The 17,166-nt window shown below is 62.3% G+C and overlaps 2 protein-coding genes and 1 long non-coding RNA gene across 3 annotated transcripts; 1 reads left to right on the plus strand and 2 right to left on the minus strand.

Moving 5' to 3' along the window:
* Positions 1–342: 342 nt before the first annotated feature.
* Positions 343–6,071, minus strand: LOC311429548 (uncharacterized protein; the record flags this gene model as incomplete). The annotated part of the gene is made up of 6 exons (XM_084540635.1): positions 343–478; positions 2,994–3,165; positions 3,253–3,301; positions 4,092–4,247; positions 4,758–4,902; positions 6,067–6,071. Coding segments are annotated over 6 exons (663 nt in total), but the record flags the coding sequence as incomplete, so codon positions are not given.
* Positions 6,072–6,220: 149 nt separating this feature from the next.
* On the plus strand, positions 6,221–13,659 carry LOC311429549 (uncharacterized protein). The gene is made up of 7 exons (XM_084540636.1): positions 6,221–6,258; positions 7,055–7,122; positions 7,883–7,955; positions 8,449–8,573; positions 10,643–10,816; positions 11,595–11,678; positions 13,518–13,659. The coding sequence occupies exons 2-7, from the start codon at positions 7,057–7,059 to the stop codon at positions 13,578–13,580; spliced, it is 585 nt and encodes a 194-aa protein (XP_084396762.1). The 5' UTR covers positions 6,221–6,258; positions 7,055–7,056; the 3' UTR covers positions 13,581–13,659.
* Positions 13,660–14,782: 1,123 nt separating this feature from the next.
* Positions 14,783–16,933, minus strand: LOC311429547. The gene is made up of 3 exons (XR_014688283.1): positions 16,781–16,933; positions 15,568–15,606; positions 14,783–14,939 (listed from the first exon to the last, which is right to left on the minus strand). It is a non-coding gene; the product is annotated as an uncharacterized lncRNA (long non-coding RNA).
* Between the last annotated feature and the right edge of the window lie 233 nt (positions 16,934–17,166).

A 17,166-nucleotide genomic window follows, 5' to 3' on the forward strand; every position in this document is an offset into this window, starting at 1 on the left:
GGGTCACCTTGATGGCGAGGCGGCAGGATAGTGGGGGGGGGGGGATGTGTTGGGGGGTCCTAAATATAAATGGGGGGGGAGAAATGTACTGGGGGGGGCAGAAAATTTTGGGGGGGGTCCTAAATATTGGGGGGGCTAAATATTTTGGGGGGGGGGTCCTAAATATTAGTGGGGGGGGCAAAAAAATGGAGGATTTGGGTAGGGGATGCGACCCCAAAACCCCAAAATGGGAAGGAAACGGGGCTGGGAGGGGGCAAAACGGGGGGGTCCCGGGTTGTGACGATGCAGGGGGGTCCCGGGGGGGGGTCCCAAATTTTTGGGGGGGGGTCTCGGGGGGGTCACCTTGATGGCGAGGCGGCAGGCGAAGTAGAAGAGGGCGACGACGCGGCCCCAGTTGAAGGCGCCGTCGGCGAACATCTCGGCGGCCACCCGGAAAAAAACCTCGCGGGGGGCGTCGCAGCCCACCTGCTCGATCATGCTGGGGGGGGGCACGGGGGTAATTAGCCCCCCCAAGGGTTAATTAGCACCCCCCCGAGTTAATTAGCCCCCCCCCGGGGTAATTAGCCCCCTCCCGGGGGGAATTAAGGCGCCCCCAAATGAAATGAGCGCTCAGGTTCTGCCCAGCTCCTTCGTGTTGGGGGGGGCACGGAGCTCAGGACCCCCCCCCAAAATAAATAAGCCCCCCCCAATTAATTAATTAACCCCCCTCGAGTTAATTAAGCCACCCTTAGTGTTAATTAAGCAGCCCTAATTAAATAACCACCCCCCACATCACTGAGGTTCAGGGTTGCTGCCCAGCTCCTTCATGCTGGGGGGGGGCACGGAGCTCAGGACCCCCCCCCCAAATCAATAAGCCCCCCCTAATTAATTAATTAACCCCCCCCTCGAGTTAATTAAGCCCTCTTTAGGGTTAATTAAGCCCTCCTAATTAAATAAGCACCCCCAAACCACTGCGGCTCTGCATTGTGCCCAGCTCCATCACACTGGGGGGGGTGGCACGGAGCTCAGGACCCCCCCCCAAATAAATAGCATCCCCCAATTAATTAATTAACCCCCCCCTCGAGTTAATTAAGCCACCCTTAGTGTTAATTAAGCCCCCTAATTAAATAACCACCCCCCACATCACTGAGGTTCAGGGTTGCTGCCCAGCTCCATCACATTGGGGGGGGGCACAGCACTAAGTATCCCCCCCTCCCTATATAAACACCCCCCACAACTGACTAATTGACCCCCTAATTAACTAATTAAGCTCCCTAATTAACTAATTAACCCCCTAATTAACTAATTACCCACCCCATACCCCTACAGCTTGGCGTTGCTGCCCACCCCCATCACACTGGGGGGGTCTCAGAGCACTTAGGACCCCCCCCCCATATAAACACCCCCCCAACTGACTAATTACCCCCCTAATTAATTAATTACCCCCCTAATTAACTAATTACCCCCCCCCGTACCACTACAGCTCGGCGTTGCTGTCAAGCCTGGTTACTTTGGGGGGGTCTCAGAGCACTCAGGACCCCCCCCCCTATATAAACACCCCCCAAGCTAACTAATTACCCCCCTAATTAATTAATTAACGCCCTAATTAGCTAATTAACCCCCCCTGTACCACTACAGCTCGGCATTGCTGTCCAGCCTGGTTACTTTGGGGGGGGTCTCACAGCACTCAGGACCCCCCCCCCCCATACAAATACCCCCCAAGCTAACTAATTACCCCTTAATTAATTAATTAACGCCCTAACTAGCTAATTAACCCCCCCATACCACTACAGCTTGACGTTGCTGCCCAGCCTGGATATGCTGGGGGGGGGAGCAGGGCACTTAGGACCCCCCTGCCTATATAAACACCCCCCCAACTGACTCATTGACCCCCTAATTAATTAATTAACCCCCTAATTAACTAATTACCCCCCTAATTAACTAATTAACCCCCCCATACCACTACAGCTCGGCGTTGCTGTCCAGCTCCATCACGTTTTGGGGGGGGGGACAGCACTCAGGACCCCCCCAACTGACTAATAACCCCCCTAATTAACTAATTAACGCCTTAATTAGCTAATTACCCCCCCCGTACCGCTGCAGCTCGGCGTTGCTGTCCAGCCTGGTTACTTTGGGGGGGGTCTCAGAGCACTCAGGACCCCCCAACTGAGTAATTAAGCCCCCTAATTAACTAATTACCCCCCCAATTAACTAATTACCCCCTAATTAGCTAATTACCCCCCCGTACCGCTGCAGCTCGGCGTTGCTGTCCAGCCTGGTTACTTTGGGGGGGGTCTCACAGCACTCAGGACCCCCAACTGAGTAATTAAGCCCCCTAATTAACTAATTAACGCCCTAATTAACTAATTACCCCCCTAATTAGCTAATTACCCCCCCGTACCGCTGCAGCTCGGCGTTGCTGTCCAGCATGGCTATGCTGGGGGGGGAGCAGGGCACTTAGGACCCCCCCCACATATAAACACCCCCCCAACTGACTCATTGACCCCCTAATTAATTAATTAACCCCCTAATTAACTAATTACCCCCCCGTACCGCTGCAGCTCGGTGTTGCTGTCCAGCCTGGTTACTTTGGGGGGGGTCTCACAGCACTCAGGACCCCCCAACTGAGTAATTAAGCCCCCTAATTAACTAATTACCCCCCCAATTAACTAATTACCCCCCTAATTAGCTAATTACCCCCCCGTACCGCTGCAGCTCGGCATTGCTGTCCAGCCTGGTTATGTTGGGGGGGTCTCAGAGCACTCAGGACCCCCCCCCACATATAAACACCCCCCCAACTGCCTCATTGACCCCCTAATTAACTAATTACCCCCCTAATTAGCTAATTACCCCCCCGTACCGCTGCAGCTCGGCGTTGCTGTCCAGCCTGGTTACTTTGGGGGGGGTCTCACAGCACTCAGGACCCCCCCCCATATATAATCACCCCCCCAACTAGCTAATTACCCCCCCAATTAACTAATTAACGCCTTAATTAGCTAATTACCCCCCCGTACCGCTGCAGCTCGGCGTTGCTGTCCAGCTCGTCCCCGATGCGCCGCAGGCACTCGCTGAGCCGTTTGGTTTCGGGGGGGGGGGGGGGCAGCCCCCGGGGGCCCCCCCAGCTCCTCCCGGCCCCGAGCCACGGCCTGGGGGTCCCCGCAGCGCTCCAGGCGCTCCTGGATGAAGCTGGGGGGGGACAAATTTAAGGGGGGGGGCACCCCAAAAGCCCCCCCCCCCCAAAAAAAAATATCCCCCCCCCAATAAAAAACTCACCCCTGCAGCAGCAGCGTGCCCGTGGCCATGATCTGCTCCGAGGAGGGGCCTGGGGGGGGGGCACAAAGGGGGGGGGGGGGGCACATGGGGGGGCGCAGGGGGTTGGGACCCCCCCACAGGTTCTGGGGTCACCCCCCAACCCCAAGACCCCCCCATATCCCCCCAGGACCCCCCCCCTTTTTTTACAGCCCCCCCCCCCTTTCCCCAAAGCCCCCCCATTCTCTCAGGAGCCCCCCCCAATGACCCCCCCCTCCCCACAGACCCCCCCCCATTCCCAAAGGACCCCCCCCAGGCCCCCCCCAGGCCCCCCCCGTCCCCATAACCCCCCCCAGCCCCCCCCAGGACCCCCTCAGGCCCCTCCCCCTCCCCATAACCCTCCCGTGACCCCTCCCCAGGCCCCCCCTTCCCCCATAGCCCCCCCAGGGCCCCCCCCTTCCCATAAGACCCCCCCATAACCCCCCCCAGGGCCCCCCCCGTCCCCATAACCCCCCCATGACCCCCCCCCATTCCCAAAAGACCCCCCCCAAGCCCCCTCCGGCCCCTCCCCCTCCCCTTTACCCCCCTGTGACCCCCCCATGCCCCCCCCTTTCCCCTATAGCCCCCCCCTAACCCCCCCCGTCCCCATAGCCCCCCCCAGGCCCCCCCCATGACCCCTCCCCCCCCATAACCCCCCCTTGACCCCCCCATGACCCCTCGTGACCCCCCCATGACCCCATTCCCCCCCCCACCCCCCCTTTACCCCCCCCATTCCCCCCCCACCCCCACCCAACCCCCCCTCGGCCCCCCCCCAGCCCCCCTCGCCCCGGCCCCGCCCCCTCCCAGGCCCCGCCCCCTCTCACCGCCCCCCCCCGGGGGGGGTTCCGGCCCCTCCCCCCCCCCCCCGCCGCCGCCGCCGCCCCGCTGAGGCTCGGCCGCCGCCGCCGCCATCGCGCCCGCCCCACGTGACCCGGCGCCGGCGTCACGTGACGAGGACGGGCCGGGGGGGAAGCCGCGCCCTGGTCACGTGACGGGGGGTGCACTGGGTGGGGCTGTTCCCATGGCAACGCGCGCCGCGAGGCCACGCCCCTTCGCCCGCGGGCAGCGCCACGCCCCCTGTCGGCTCGTCGCCGTGGTAACGGAGCCGTCGTTAAGAGCGCCACGCCCAGCCCGGGCTCTCATTGGCTGCTCGGTCACCATGGCAACCCTGCTAGGCGGAGTCACGCCCCCTCGCTCCGTCCCCATGGTAACGGCCACTCCCCGGGGCGAGTCTCGGGTTCCTATTGGCGCAGCCGTCCCCATGGCAACGCGCGCCGCGGCCCCGCCCCCTTCCGTTCCAGGGAACGCCACGCCCCAGCCCCGTTCCCATGGCAACACACGAGGAGCGCCCCGCCCCTCCGCCCGCCCGCAGCCAATGGGCTGCCCTCCCTCCTCAGGCAGCGCAGCCAATCGGCGCGCGGCGCTTCGCGCTCTCCTCCAATGGGAACCGTTCCCGCTCTGCCGGGGGGGCGGGGCGTGCGGCGCCTCACGGAGGCCGGCCGCCATCTTGTGCCCCCCCCCCCCGCTTCCCCTTCCCCTTTTTGTGCTTTTTCCGGCCCCGTTTTGGGGCGAAATCGGGCGGGTTTGGGGCCCGCCTGCGGCCGGCGCAGGAAACGGAAGCGGCCGCCACGGGGACTGGGGGTGGGGCAGGGAAAGGCGAGGGGGGAGGGGGGAGGGGGGGAGGTGCGGGGCTGGGCCTGGCACTGCGGTGTGGATTTATTACATTACGTTTTTATTATATTCTATTATAATTACATTATTATACGCCATTACACAATATTTTATTATATTATGTTATAATATTATATTATATTATTTTAGTTACATGTGTATATGGTGTTATGGGGCAGCGATCTGTGGGGCAGGGCCTGTTATTATATTATTATACACTATTATTACGCAATATATCATTATTATGTTATTCTAGATATTATATAGATTATATTTTATGTATTTTATATATATATTATGTATAGTTTAGTTAGGGGGCAGGGATTTGTGAGGCAGGGGCTGTTATTATCTTATTATACAGCGTTATTACACAATATATTATATCATATTATTCTATATATTATAGATTATTATTAGATTATAGATTATTATTAGTTTATATATAATTATTATTGGTTTAATATAGATTATTATTAGATTAATAGAGATTATTATAGATATATAGAGATTATATTATATTCTGAATATCTATAGCTTAGTTATGGGGCAGGGAGTTGTGGGGCAGGGCCTATTATTATATTATTATATTATTATTTTATTATTTTATTACTTTATTATATTTATTATTATACACTATTATTCTGCGATATATTACATTATATCGTTATTATTTTATTCTATAAATTATGTAGATTATATATTTTATGGTATCTCTATGCTGGGGTCTATGTACACGTTTAGTTATGGGGCAGGGACTTGTGGGGTGTGTGGGGCTCAGGGGGATTTATGGGGCCGGGGGGGGGACTTATGGGTCAGGGATGTGTGGGGCTGAGCCCCACATCGGCCCCACACCGCCCCCAGCCCCATAGCAGCCCCCCCCCAGCCCCACATCGGCCCCACACTGACCCCCCCCCAGCCCCACAGTGCCCCATAGCAGCCCCACATCACCCCCAGCCCCACATTGACCCCCCCACAACCCTCCCAGCCCCATAGTGAGCCCCCACTACAGTGACCCCCCCCAGCCCCATATCACCCCCCCAGCCCCATAGTGACCCCATTTCAGCCCCCCCAGCCCCATTTTGACCCCCCCCCCACCCCCATATCAGCCCCCCCCAGCCCCATACTGACCCCATATCGCCCCCCCCACACCCCACAGTGCCCCCCCAGCCCCACATCACCCCCCACCCCCCCCATGGCCCCATTGCATCCCCCGGGGGGGGGCAGCTCAGCTCAGCCCAGTTCACTTCCCCCCCCCACCCCAACCCCATTTCCGTCCCGGCCCCCCCCCGGCGCTTCCTGGCCCCAGCAGCGGCACCGCAGGTACCGGGGGGGGTTTTGGGGTTTGGGGGGGGGGATTTTGGGTTTGGGGGGGCATTTTGGGGTTTGGGGGGGGGTTTTGGGGGTCTTTTTGGGGTTTGGGGGGGCTTTTGGGGGGGGTCCCCCCCGGCGCTTCCTGGCCCCAGCAGCGACACCACAGGTACTGGGGTGGATTTTGGGTTTGGGGGGGGCTTTTTGGGGTTTGGGGGGGGATTTTTGGGGTTTGGGGGGGGGGATTTTGGGTTTGGGGGGGGATTTTTGGGGTTGGGGGGCGCTTTTTGGGGTTTGGGGGGGCTTTTTGGGGGGGGTCCCCCCGGCGCTTCCTGGCCCCAGCAGCGGCACCGCAGGTACCGGGGGGGGGGTTTGGGGTTTGGGGGGGGCTTTTTGGGGTTGGGGGGGGGGGTTTTGGGGGGCTTTTTGGGGTTTGGGGGGGCTTTTTGGGGGGGTCCCCCCCGGTGCTTCCTGGCCCCAGCAGCGACACCGCAGGTACCAGGGGGGGTTTTGGGGTTTGGGGGGGGGATTTTGGGTTTGGGGGGGGCTTTTTGGGGTTTGGGGGGGCTTTTTGGGATTGGGGGGGGGGTTGGGGGTTTGGGGGGGCTTTTTGGGGTTTGGGGGGGCTTTTTAGGGGGGGTCTCCCCGGCGCTTCCTGGCCCCAGCAACGACACCGCAGGTACCGGGGGGGGGAATTTGGGTTTGGGGGGGGCTTTTTGGGGTTTGGGGGGGTTTGGGGGGGCTTTTTGGGGTTTGGGGGGGCTTTTTGGGGGGGTCCCGGTGCTGACCCCCCCCCATTCTGCCCCAGGGATGAGCCCCCGGGGGTGGCTGCGCGCTGCCAGGGGCCTGCTGGGCGCCTTCAACCTGCTGCTGCTCGTGAGTGGGGTGGGGGGGGGCACTTGTGGGGCTGGGGGGGGCTCCTATGGGGCTGGGGGGGCACTTGTGGGGCTGGGGGGTGGATATGGGGCTGGGGGGGCTCCTATGGGGCTGGGGGGGCTCCTATGGGGGCAGTTGTGGGGCTGGAGGGGGAAGTTATGGGGTTGGGGGGCTTCTATCAGGGCACTTGTGGGGCTAGGGGGGAAGTTATGGGGTTGGGGGGGCACTTATGGGGCCGGGGGGGGTCCTATGGGGCTGGGTGGGCACTTGTGGGGCTGGGGGGCTCCTATGGGGCTGGGGGGCCTCCTATAGGGACTCTTGTAGGGCTGGGGGGGTAGTTATGGGGCTGGGGGGCACTTGTGGGGCTGGGGGGTGGATATGGGGCTGGGGGGGCTCCTATGGGGCAAATGTGGGGCTGCAGGGGGAAGTTATGGGGTTGGGGGCTCTTAGAGTGACTCTTGTAGGGCAGGGGGGGAAGTTATGGGGCTGGGGGGGCACTTGTGGGGCTGGGGGGTGGATATGGGGCTGGGGGTGCAGTTATGGGGCTGGGGGGGCTCCTATGGGGGCAAATGTGGGGCTGGGAGGGGAAGTTATGGGGTTGGGGGGGCACTTATGGGGCCGGGGGGGCTCTTATGGGGTGTGGGGGACTGTTATGGGGCTGGGGAGATTTTTATGGGTTGGGGGTGCACTTATGGGGCTGGGGGGTCACTTATGGGGCTGGGGGGGGTCACTTATGGGGCCGTTCCCCCCCCCCCCTTAGGCTCTGGGCAGCCTCCTGCTGGTGCTGAGCCTCTGGATGCTGCTGGATGGCCGCAGCTGCGCCGCTGCGCTGGGTGAGCCCCCCCGCCCCATAAGTGTGGGGCAGCCCCATCCCGCCCCATAGCTGTGGGGCTGATCCCCCCTGCCCTATAGGTGTGGAGGTGACCCCCCCCACCCCATAGCTGTGGGGCAGCCCCCCCTGGCCCCACACACGTGGGGCAGCCCCCCCCCAGCCCCATAGGTGTGGGGCTGACCCCCCCTGTCCCATAGGTGTGGGGCAGCCCCCCCCACCCCATAAGTGTGGGGCTGACCCCCCTGCCCCATAGCTGTTGGGCTGACCCCCCCTGCCCTATAAGTGTGGGGCAGACCCCCCCCGCCCCACACATGTGGGGCAGCCCCCCCCGGCCCCATAAGTGTGGGGCAGCCCCCCCGTGCCCCATAGGTGTGGGTCTGACCCCCCCAGCCCCATAGATGTGGGGCAGTCCCCCCCGGCCCCACACATGTGGGGCAGCCCCCCCCCAGCCCCATAGGTGTGGGGCTGACCCCCCCCTTGTCCCCCCCCCCCAGGCTCCCCCCTGCTGGGGCTGCGTCTCGGGGCCGTCGTCTGCTGCGGGCTGGGGGCCGCCTGCGCCCTGCTGGGGGGCCTGGGGGGGCTGGGGGCCCTCCGGGGGCTGCGGGGGCTGCTGGGGATGGTGAGTGGGGCGCTTATGGGGTGGGGGGGCACTTATGGGGCTGGGGGGGGAAGTTATGGGGCTGGGGGGGAAGTTATGGGGCTGGGGGGTGGTTGTTGTGGGGCTGGGGGGGTGATGTGGGGCTGGGGGGGCATTTAGGGGGTTGGGGGGTGGTTGTTGTGGGGCTGGGGGAGCAGTTGTGGGGCTGGGGGGTGGTGGTTATGGGGCTGGGGGGGCACTTATGGGGTTAGGGGGGTCGGTTGTGGGGCTGGGGGGGTGGTTATGGGGCTGGGGGGGCACTTTTGGGGCTGCTGGGGCTGGTGAGTGGGGGCGGGAGGGGCAGTTGTGGGGCTGGGGGGTGGTGGTTGTGGGGCTGGGAGGGGGCGGTTGTGGGGCTGGGGGGGCACTTGTGGGGCTGGGGGGGGTCGTTGTGATGCTCAGGGGTTGGTTATGGGGCTGGGGCATGCTATGGGGAGACATAGGGATGCTGGCTGCGGGGCAGGGGAGGGGCTATGGGGCCGGCTATGGGGCAGGGAGGTGGCTGTGGGGCGCCCCCACTTGTGCCCCCCCCCCAGTATTTCGGCTGCTGCTGCTGCTCCTCATGGCCCAGATCACGCTCGGGGTCATCGCCTACACCCAGCGCGTGGCCGTGAGTGGGGCACGGTGTGGGGCAGGGTGTGGGGGCAGGTGTGGGGCAGGTGTGGGGCGGGGTGTGGGGCAGGTGTGGGGCAGGTGTGGGGTGCTCCTGGCGCTATGGGGCAGAGCTGTGGGGCAGGGCTATGGGACAGGGCATGGTGCAGAGCTGTGGGGCAGCTTTGTGGGGCAGAGCCATGGGGCAGGGCTATGGGGCGGCGCTGTGGGGCAGAGCTGTGGGGCAGAGCTATGGGGCAGAGCCGTGGGGCAGGGCTATGAGACAGAGCCATGGGGCAGCTTTATGGGGTGGTGCTGCTATGGGGCAGCGCTATGGGGCAGCTTTATGGGGTGGCGCTATGGGGTGGCGCTATGGGGCAGGGCTGTGGGGCAGCTTTATGGGGTGGCGCTGTGGGGCAGAGCCGTGGGGCAGGGCTATGAGACAGGGCCATGGGGCAGCTTTATGGGGTGGCGCTATGGGGCAGCGCTACGGGGCAAGGCTGTGGGGCAGCTTTATGGGGTGGCAGGGCTATGGGGCAGGGCTATGGGGCGGCGCTATGGGGCAGAGCCGTGGGGCAGCGCTGTCCCCCCAGCTGTCCGGCCGCGTGGCCGCCTACGCGCGGGAGCTGATCGGCACCTACCCCGCGGGGGGGGCACCGGGGGCCGCCCACGAGAGCTGGGGACGCGCTGCAGCAGCAGGTGAGGGGCCCCCGCCCCACAACCCCCTGCCCCACAGCCCTGCCCCACAACCCCTGAGCCCCCATTTCCTGCCCCCCATTTCTGCCCCATAACTCCTCCAGCCCCACATTTCTGCCCCATATCCCTGCCCTACAACCCCCCACCCCACATTTCTGCCCCACATTTCTGCCCCACACCCCCCCAGACCCCCATTTCTGCCCCATAACTCCTCCAGCCCCACATCTCTGCCCCATTTCTCTGCCCCACATCTCCCCAGCCCCACATCCCTGCCCCACAACCCTACATTTCTGCCCCACACCCTCCCCAGCCCCACACTTCTGCCCCCCAAGCCCCCAGCCACACACCTTTGCCCCATATCCTGCCCCATAACCCCCCAGCCCCACATCCAGCCCCACACTTCTGCCCTACAACCCCCCAGCCCCACATTTCTGCCCCACACTTCTGCCCTACAACTCCTCCTGCCCCACATCCCTGCCCCACAACCCCCCAGCCCCACATCTCCGCCCCACACTTCTGCCCTACGACCCCCCCAGCCCCACATTTCTGCCCTATAACTCCTCCAGCCCCACATCCCTGCCCCACACTTCTGCCCCATAACCCCCCAGCCCCACATCCCTGCCCCACAACTCCCCAGCCCCACATCTCTGCCCCACAACCCCACACTTCTGCCCCCCAGCCCTGCCCCACACCCCCCCCAGCCCCACATCCCTGCCCACACCGCCCCCAGCCCCACACTTCTGCCCCCCACCCCTGCCCCACAGCTCGGCTGCTGTGGCTGGAGCGGCCCCCAGGACTGGGACACCCCCGGGGCCCCCCCCGGCACCGTCGCCTGCTCCTGCCTGGCCCCCCCCGCGCCCAACGGCACCCGAGGGCCCCCCCCGGAGCCCCCCCACGGCCGCTGCCCCACGGCCGCCCCCGGGGTGCTTTTCTCCAGGGTGAGTACTGGGGGGGGGGGGATGTGGGGTTGGGGGGGGCGTGGGGCAGGGATGTGGGGCTGGGGGGGGCAGAAATGTGGGGCTGGGGGGGGCGTGGGGCAGGGATGTGGGGCTGGGGGGATGTGGGGCAGGGATGTGGGGCTTGGGGGGGCAGAAATGTGGGGCTGGGGGGGTTGTGGGGCAGGGATGTGGGGCTGGGGGGGGTGTGGGGCAGGGATGTGGGGCTGGGGGGGGAGAAAAATGGGGCTGGGGGAGTTGTGGGGGGCAGAAATGTGGGGCTGGGGAGTTGTGGGGGGCAGAGATATGGGGCTGGAGGGGTTGGGGGGCAGAAATGTGGGGCTTGGGGGATGTGGGGCAGGGATGTGGGCTTGGGGGGCAGAAATGTGGGGCTGGGGTGGCAGAAATTTGGGGCTGGGGGGTTGTGGGGCAGGGATGTGGGGCTGGGGGGGCAGAAATTTGGGGCTGGGGGGTTGTGGGGCAGGGATGTGGGGCTGGGGGGGTTGTGGGGCAGAAATGTGGGGCTGGGGGGGCAGAAATTTGGGGCTGGATGGATGTGGGGCAGAAATGTGGGGCTGGGGGGGTCGTGGGGGGCAGAGATATGGGGCTGGGGGGGATGTGGGGCAGGGATGTGGGGCTGGGGGGCAGAAAAATGGGGCTGGGGGGCAGAAATGTGGGGCTGGGGGCAGAAATGTGGGGCTGGGGGGAATGTGGGGCAGGGCTGTGGGCAGAGGGACACCCCCAATTTTGTGCCCCCCCCCCATTTTGTGCCCCCCCCCAGGGCTGTGCGGAGGGCGCCGGGCGCTGGCTGAACGAGAACCTCGTGGGCATCGTGGGGGGGGGGCTGGGGCTGGGGCTGCTCCAGGTGAGGGGGGGGCAATTGGGGAGGGGGGGGGCAATTGGGGGGGCAATTGGGGGGGTTGGGGGGCAATTGGGGGAGATTTGGGGGGCAATTGGGGGGTTGGGGGGGCAATTGGGGGAGATTTGGGGGGCAATTGGGGGGTTGGGGGGTAATTGGGGGGTTGGGGGGTAATTGGGGGGGATTTGGGGGTGATTGGGGCAGTTGGGGGGCTGGGGGGGCAATTGGGGGGGGGTGAGGGGGGTAATTGGGGGGTTGAGGGGCAATTGGGGGAGTGGGGGGGGCTGGGGGGGCAATTGGGGGGGGATTTGGGGTGAGGGGGGCAGTTGGGGGGGCAATTGGGGGTGAGGGCTGGGGGGGGCAATTGGGGGGGTGGGGGGGCAATTGGGGGCAATGGGGCACTGTGGGGCAATGGGGGCCTTGGGGAGCAGTTTTGGGGCAATTTCGGGGCATTTTGGGGCAGGTTCAGGGCATTTTCAGGCAGTTTTGGGGCACTTTGAGGTGGTTCAGGGGCGTTTGGGGGAGATTTTGGGGCAGTTTGGGGCCGTTTGGGGCAGTTTGGGGTTACTTTAGGTCAGTTTTGGGGCGGTTTTGGGGCATTTTCAGGCGGTTTTGGGACACTTTGGGGTGGTTCAGGGGTGGTTAGGATACTTTGGGGTCACTTGGGGCACTTTGGGGTCATTTTGGGGCAGTTTGGGGGCAATTTGGGGCGAAATCAGGGCATTTGGGGTGGTTTTGGGTCACTTTGAGTTGGTTTTGGGGCACTTTGGGGGCACAAGATCAGTTTGGGGCATTTTGGGGTGATTTGGAGCAGTTTTGGGGCACTTCAGGTCAGTTTTGGGGCCACTCTTGGAGGGTTTGGGGACACCCTGGGCCAATTCGAGGCACTTTGGGTCAATTTGGGTCACTTTGGGTCAATTTGGGGCATTTTGGGTCAGTTTGGAGCCGCTTTGGGGTTGGTTTGAGGCACTTTAGTGAAGTTTCTGTGCATTTTGGGGCACTTTGGGGGCATTTGAGGACTTTGGGGGCATTTCGGGGCATTTTTGGAACAGTTTCAGGGCGCTTGGCGTGGTTTTGGGTCAGTTTAAGGCATTTGGGGTTGGTGTGGGGCAGATTTGGGGCACTTTAGGGCAGATTTGGGGCACTTCGGGGTCATTTTGGGTCAGTTTTGGTGCACTTTGGGGTGGTTTTGGGGCATTTTGGGGCAGTTTTGGGATGTTTTGAGGCACTGGGGTGGTCTGGGGGCAATTTTGGGGCACTTTGGGGTCAGTTTGGGACAGTTTGGTGCATTTGGGGTGGGTTTGGGGCACTTTGGAGCAGTTTGGGGGTGGTTTGGGGGCAGTTTTGGGGCATTTTGAGGCGATTTTGGGGCACTTCAGGGAGCTTTGGGGTGCTTTGGGGGCAGTTTGGGGGCATTTTAGGGCACTTAGGGGCAGTTTTGGGGCACTTTGGGTCGGTTTGGGGCAGTTTTGTGGCACTTTGGGTGATTTCAAGGCACTTTGGGGGCAGTTTCAGTGCATTTTGGTGCACTTTGGGGTGGTTTGGAGGAACTTTGGGTCATTTGGGGTCGGTTTGGGGTCATTTTAGGTCCGTTTGGGTCATTTTGGGTCGGTTTTAGGTCATTTTCGGTCAGTTTTGGGTGGTTTTGGGTCAGTTTTGGGTCATTTGGGGTCATTTTAGGTCCGTTTGGGTCATTTTGGGTCAGTTTTGGGTGGTTTTGGGTCGCTTTTGGGTCAGTTCTGGGTCATTTGGGGTCAGTTTTGGGTCATTTGGGGTCAGTTTGGGGCCATTTTGGGTCGGTTTTGGGTCATTTTGGGGCCGCTTTACCGATCCGTTCGCCCCCAGCTGTGCCTGCTGCTGCTCGCCATGTTCCTGCTGCGGGACCTGGGCCCGGCCGCGTGCTGCTGACAGGACCGGCTCCGCCAATGGGAAGCGAGGGCGGGAACGGCTGGCGTTCGGCTCCACCAATAAAAAGAGAGGGCGGGAACGGCTGGCGTCCGGCTCCACCAATAAAAAGAGAGGGCGGGAACGGCTGGCGTTCGGCTCCACCAATGGGAAGCGAGGGCGGGAACGGCTGGCGTTCGGCTCCACCAATAAAAAGCGAGGGCGGGAACGGCTGGCGCATCGCCCCGCCCCTTTTCCCTCGCTTCACGGCGGTGTGACGTCATCACTGCGCGACGCCCCCTTAATTAACCCTTAATGAGTCGTTAATTAACCCTTAATGAGCCCCTTAATGAGCCCCATGATTGAGCTTCCCCTTAATGAGCTCCATTAATTATCCCCCCTTAATTAACCTGCACTTCATTACCCGCCTAATGAGCCCCCCGTTAATTAGCCCCGTCAATTAGCCCCATTAATTAGCCCCGTTAATTAATGAGCTTCATTAATTAGCCCCTTAATAAGCCCTCCCCTTAATGAATTCCCTTAATTAGCCCCCGTGATGACCCCCATTGATTAACCCCCATTAATTAACCCCCCCATTAATTAGCCCCCCATTACCCCCCTTAAAGACCCCATTAATTAACCCCCCGCTAATTACCCCACCTTAATTAACCCCATCAACGCCCCCCATCAATTAACCCCCCATTAATTAACCCCCCTTTAATTAACCCCCCTTTAATCAATGGCTCCCCATTCAGATCCCCCTTAATTAACCCCTTTAATTAACCCCATCGATTAACCCCTCTTAATTAACCCCCCTTTAATTTACCCCCCATTTTTATCCCTCTTTAATTAACCTCCTCTTAATTAGCCCTCCCTTAATCACCCTCCATTAATCACCCCTTAATTAACCTCCTCCTTAATTACCCCTGATTAACGCCCCCTTTAATCAACCCTTCCTTAATTACCCCACTAATCACCCCTTTTAATTAATTAATCCCCTCTTAATGCCTCCCCTCATTAATTACCCCCATTAATTGTCCCCCCGCTAATGACCCTCTTTTTAACGCCCCCATTAATTAATTAACCACGGCCCCCCTAAATAATTAATCACGACCCAATCAGTTAATTAATTAATTACGGCCTCGTTAATTAATTAATCACGATCCCATTGATTAATTAATTAATCGCAGCCTCGTTAATTAATTAATCATGGCCCCATTCCTTCATTAACCACAGCCCCGCTAATTAATTAACCACGACCCCGTTAATTAATTAATTAAATAACCACGGCCTCGTTAATTAATCAATTAATTAATCAATTAATTAATCATCAATTACCGCCCCCACCCATCCAATTCCCAGGTCCTCGGCGTCGGCGTTGCCCTGTGGGGGGGGGGGGGGGCCAATTAGCGCCCAGCAATTAACAGAATTCATTAATTAACTCCCCCCCCCCCCCCAAATATTGACCCCCCCGGGCCCCCCGTTAATTAACCCCCCGTTAATTAACCCTCCCTTAATTACCCCCCCGTGGGACCCCCCCAATTTGCCCCCCCCAAATCCTCCCCCCCCAAATTTTGCCCCCCCCCCATTTTTACCCCCCCCCCTTTTTACCCCCCCGGTGCCCCCCCAAATTTTGCCCCCCCCCCCATTTGCCCCCCCCATTTTTACCCCCCCCCCTTTTTGCCCCCCCCCCCCATTTTTACCCCCCCCCTTTTTACCCCCCCGGTGCCCCCCCAAATTTTGCCCCCCCCCAATTTTGCCCCCCCCTTTTACCCCCCCAATTTACCCCCCCCCTTTTTACCCCCCCCATTTTTACCCCCCCCTTTTTACCCCCCCAATTTTACCCCCCCCATTTTTACCCCCCCCATTTGCCCCCCCCCAATTTGCCCCCCCCCCTTTTCACCCCCCCGGTGCCCCCCCCCAATTTTGCCCCCCCCTTTTACCCCCCCATTTGCCCCCCCCTTTTTACCCCCCCCCCCCCATTTGCCCCCCCCCATTTGCCCCCCCCCACCTGCTCCTTCCCCCGGCTCCTGTCCTCCTCCTCGGTGGTCTGCGGGGGGGGGGGGGGCCCAGCTCCAGTGCTCCCAGTATGGCCCAGTGCTCCCAGTAACCCCCCCCAGTGCTCCCAGTAACCCCCCCCAGTGCCCCCAGTCTGCCCCCTCGGCCCCCCCCCATTTTTCCCAGTACCCCCCCCAACCCCCCAGTGCCCCCCCCAGGTGTCCCAGTCCCTCCCAGTCCCCCCTCCCAGTCCCCCCAGTTCCCTCCCAGTTGCTCCCAGTCCCTCCCAGTGCCCCCATTACCCCCCCATTACCCCTCCCAGTCCCCCCCAGCCCCCTCCCAGTGCCTCCCAGTTTGGCTCCCAGTGCCCCCATTCTCCCCCATTCCCCCCCCCAGCCCCCCCCCAGCACCCCCCAGTCGCTCCCAGTGCCCCCATTACCTCTCCCAGTCCCTCCCAGTGCCCCCATTACCCCCCCCAGCCCACTCCCAGTCCCTCCCAGTGCTCCCAGTTCCCCCAGTTCTCTCCCAGTTCCCCCCCATCTTCCCCCAGCCCCCTCCCAGTTCCCTCCCAGTGCCTCCCAGTGCCCCCAGCCCCCTCCCAGTTCCCTCCCAGTGCCTCCCAGTTTGGCTCCCATCCCCTCCCAGTCCCTCCCAGTCCCCCCCAGTCCCTCCCAGTACCCCCATTACCCCCCCTATCCCCCCCCAGTCCCTCCCAGTACCCCCATTACCCCCCCTATCCCCCCCCAGTCCCTCCCAGTACCCCCATTAGTCCCCAATTCCCCCCCATTCCCCCTCCCAGTCCCTCCCAGTGCCTCCCAGTCCCTCCCAGTTATCCCAGTTCCCTCCCAGTACCCCCATTACCCCCCATTCCCCCTCCCAGTGCCTCCCAGTTCCCTCCCAGTCCCCCCCAGTGCCCCCATTCCTCCCCCCAGTCCCTCCCAGTGCCCCCCTTCCCCCCCCCAGCCCCCTCCCAGTCCCTCCCAGTCCCCCCCAGTTCCCTCCCAGTTCCCTCCCAGTGCTCCCATTCCCCCTCCCAGTGCCCCCAGCCCCCTCCCAGTGCTCCCAGTACCCCCCCCAGTGCCCCCATTACCTCTCCCAGCCCCTCCCAGTGCCCCCATTACCCCCCCCAGCCCCCTCCCAGTCCCTCCCAGTCCCCCCCATTCCCCTCCCCAGTCCCTCCCAGTGCCCCCCAGCCCCCCCCCAGCCCCTCCCAGTGCTCCCAGTACCTGCTTGCAGGGCCGTTTCCAGAGGGTCCAGGCGGTGGCCCCCAGGGCCAGGGCCCCCCCGAGCCCCCCCAGCAGCACCAGCCCGTGGGGGTGGGGCCGAGCGTGGGGGGGGCCCTCCTGGGGGGGGGGGGGCACCACCGGGGGGGGCGGGGGGGGCACTGGGGAGACAGCGGGCGGTGGGCACTGGGAGCACTGGGAGCACTGGGAGCACTGGGAAGGGGGGTGGGGGGGGATGGGGGGGAACTGGGAGCACTGGGGGGGGAACTGGGAGCACTGGGAGGGGGGATGGGGGGGGACTGGGAGCACTGGGAGGGAACTGGGAGCACTGGGAGGGGGAATGGGGGGAACTGGGAGCACTGGGAGGGGGAATGGGGGGAACTGGGAGC

This window comes from Aythya ferina (genome assembly GCF_964211825.1).
Source record: "Aythya ferina genome assembly, contig: HAP1_SCAFFOLD_1347, whole genome shotgun sequence".
Taxonomy (NCBI): domain Eukaryota; kingdom Metazoa; phylum Chordata; class Aves; order Anseriformes; family Anatidae; genus Aythya; species Aythya ferina.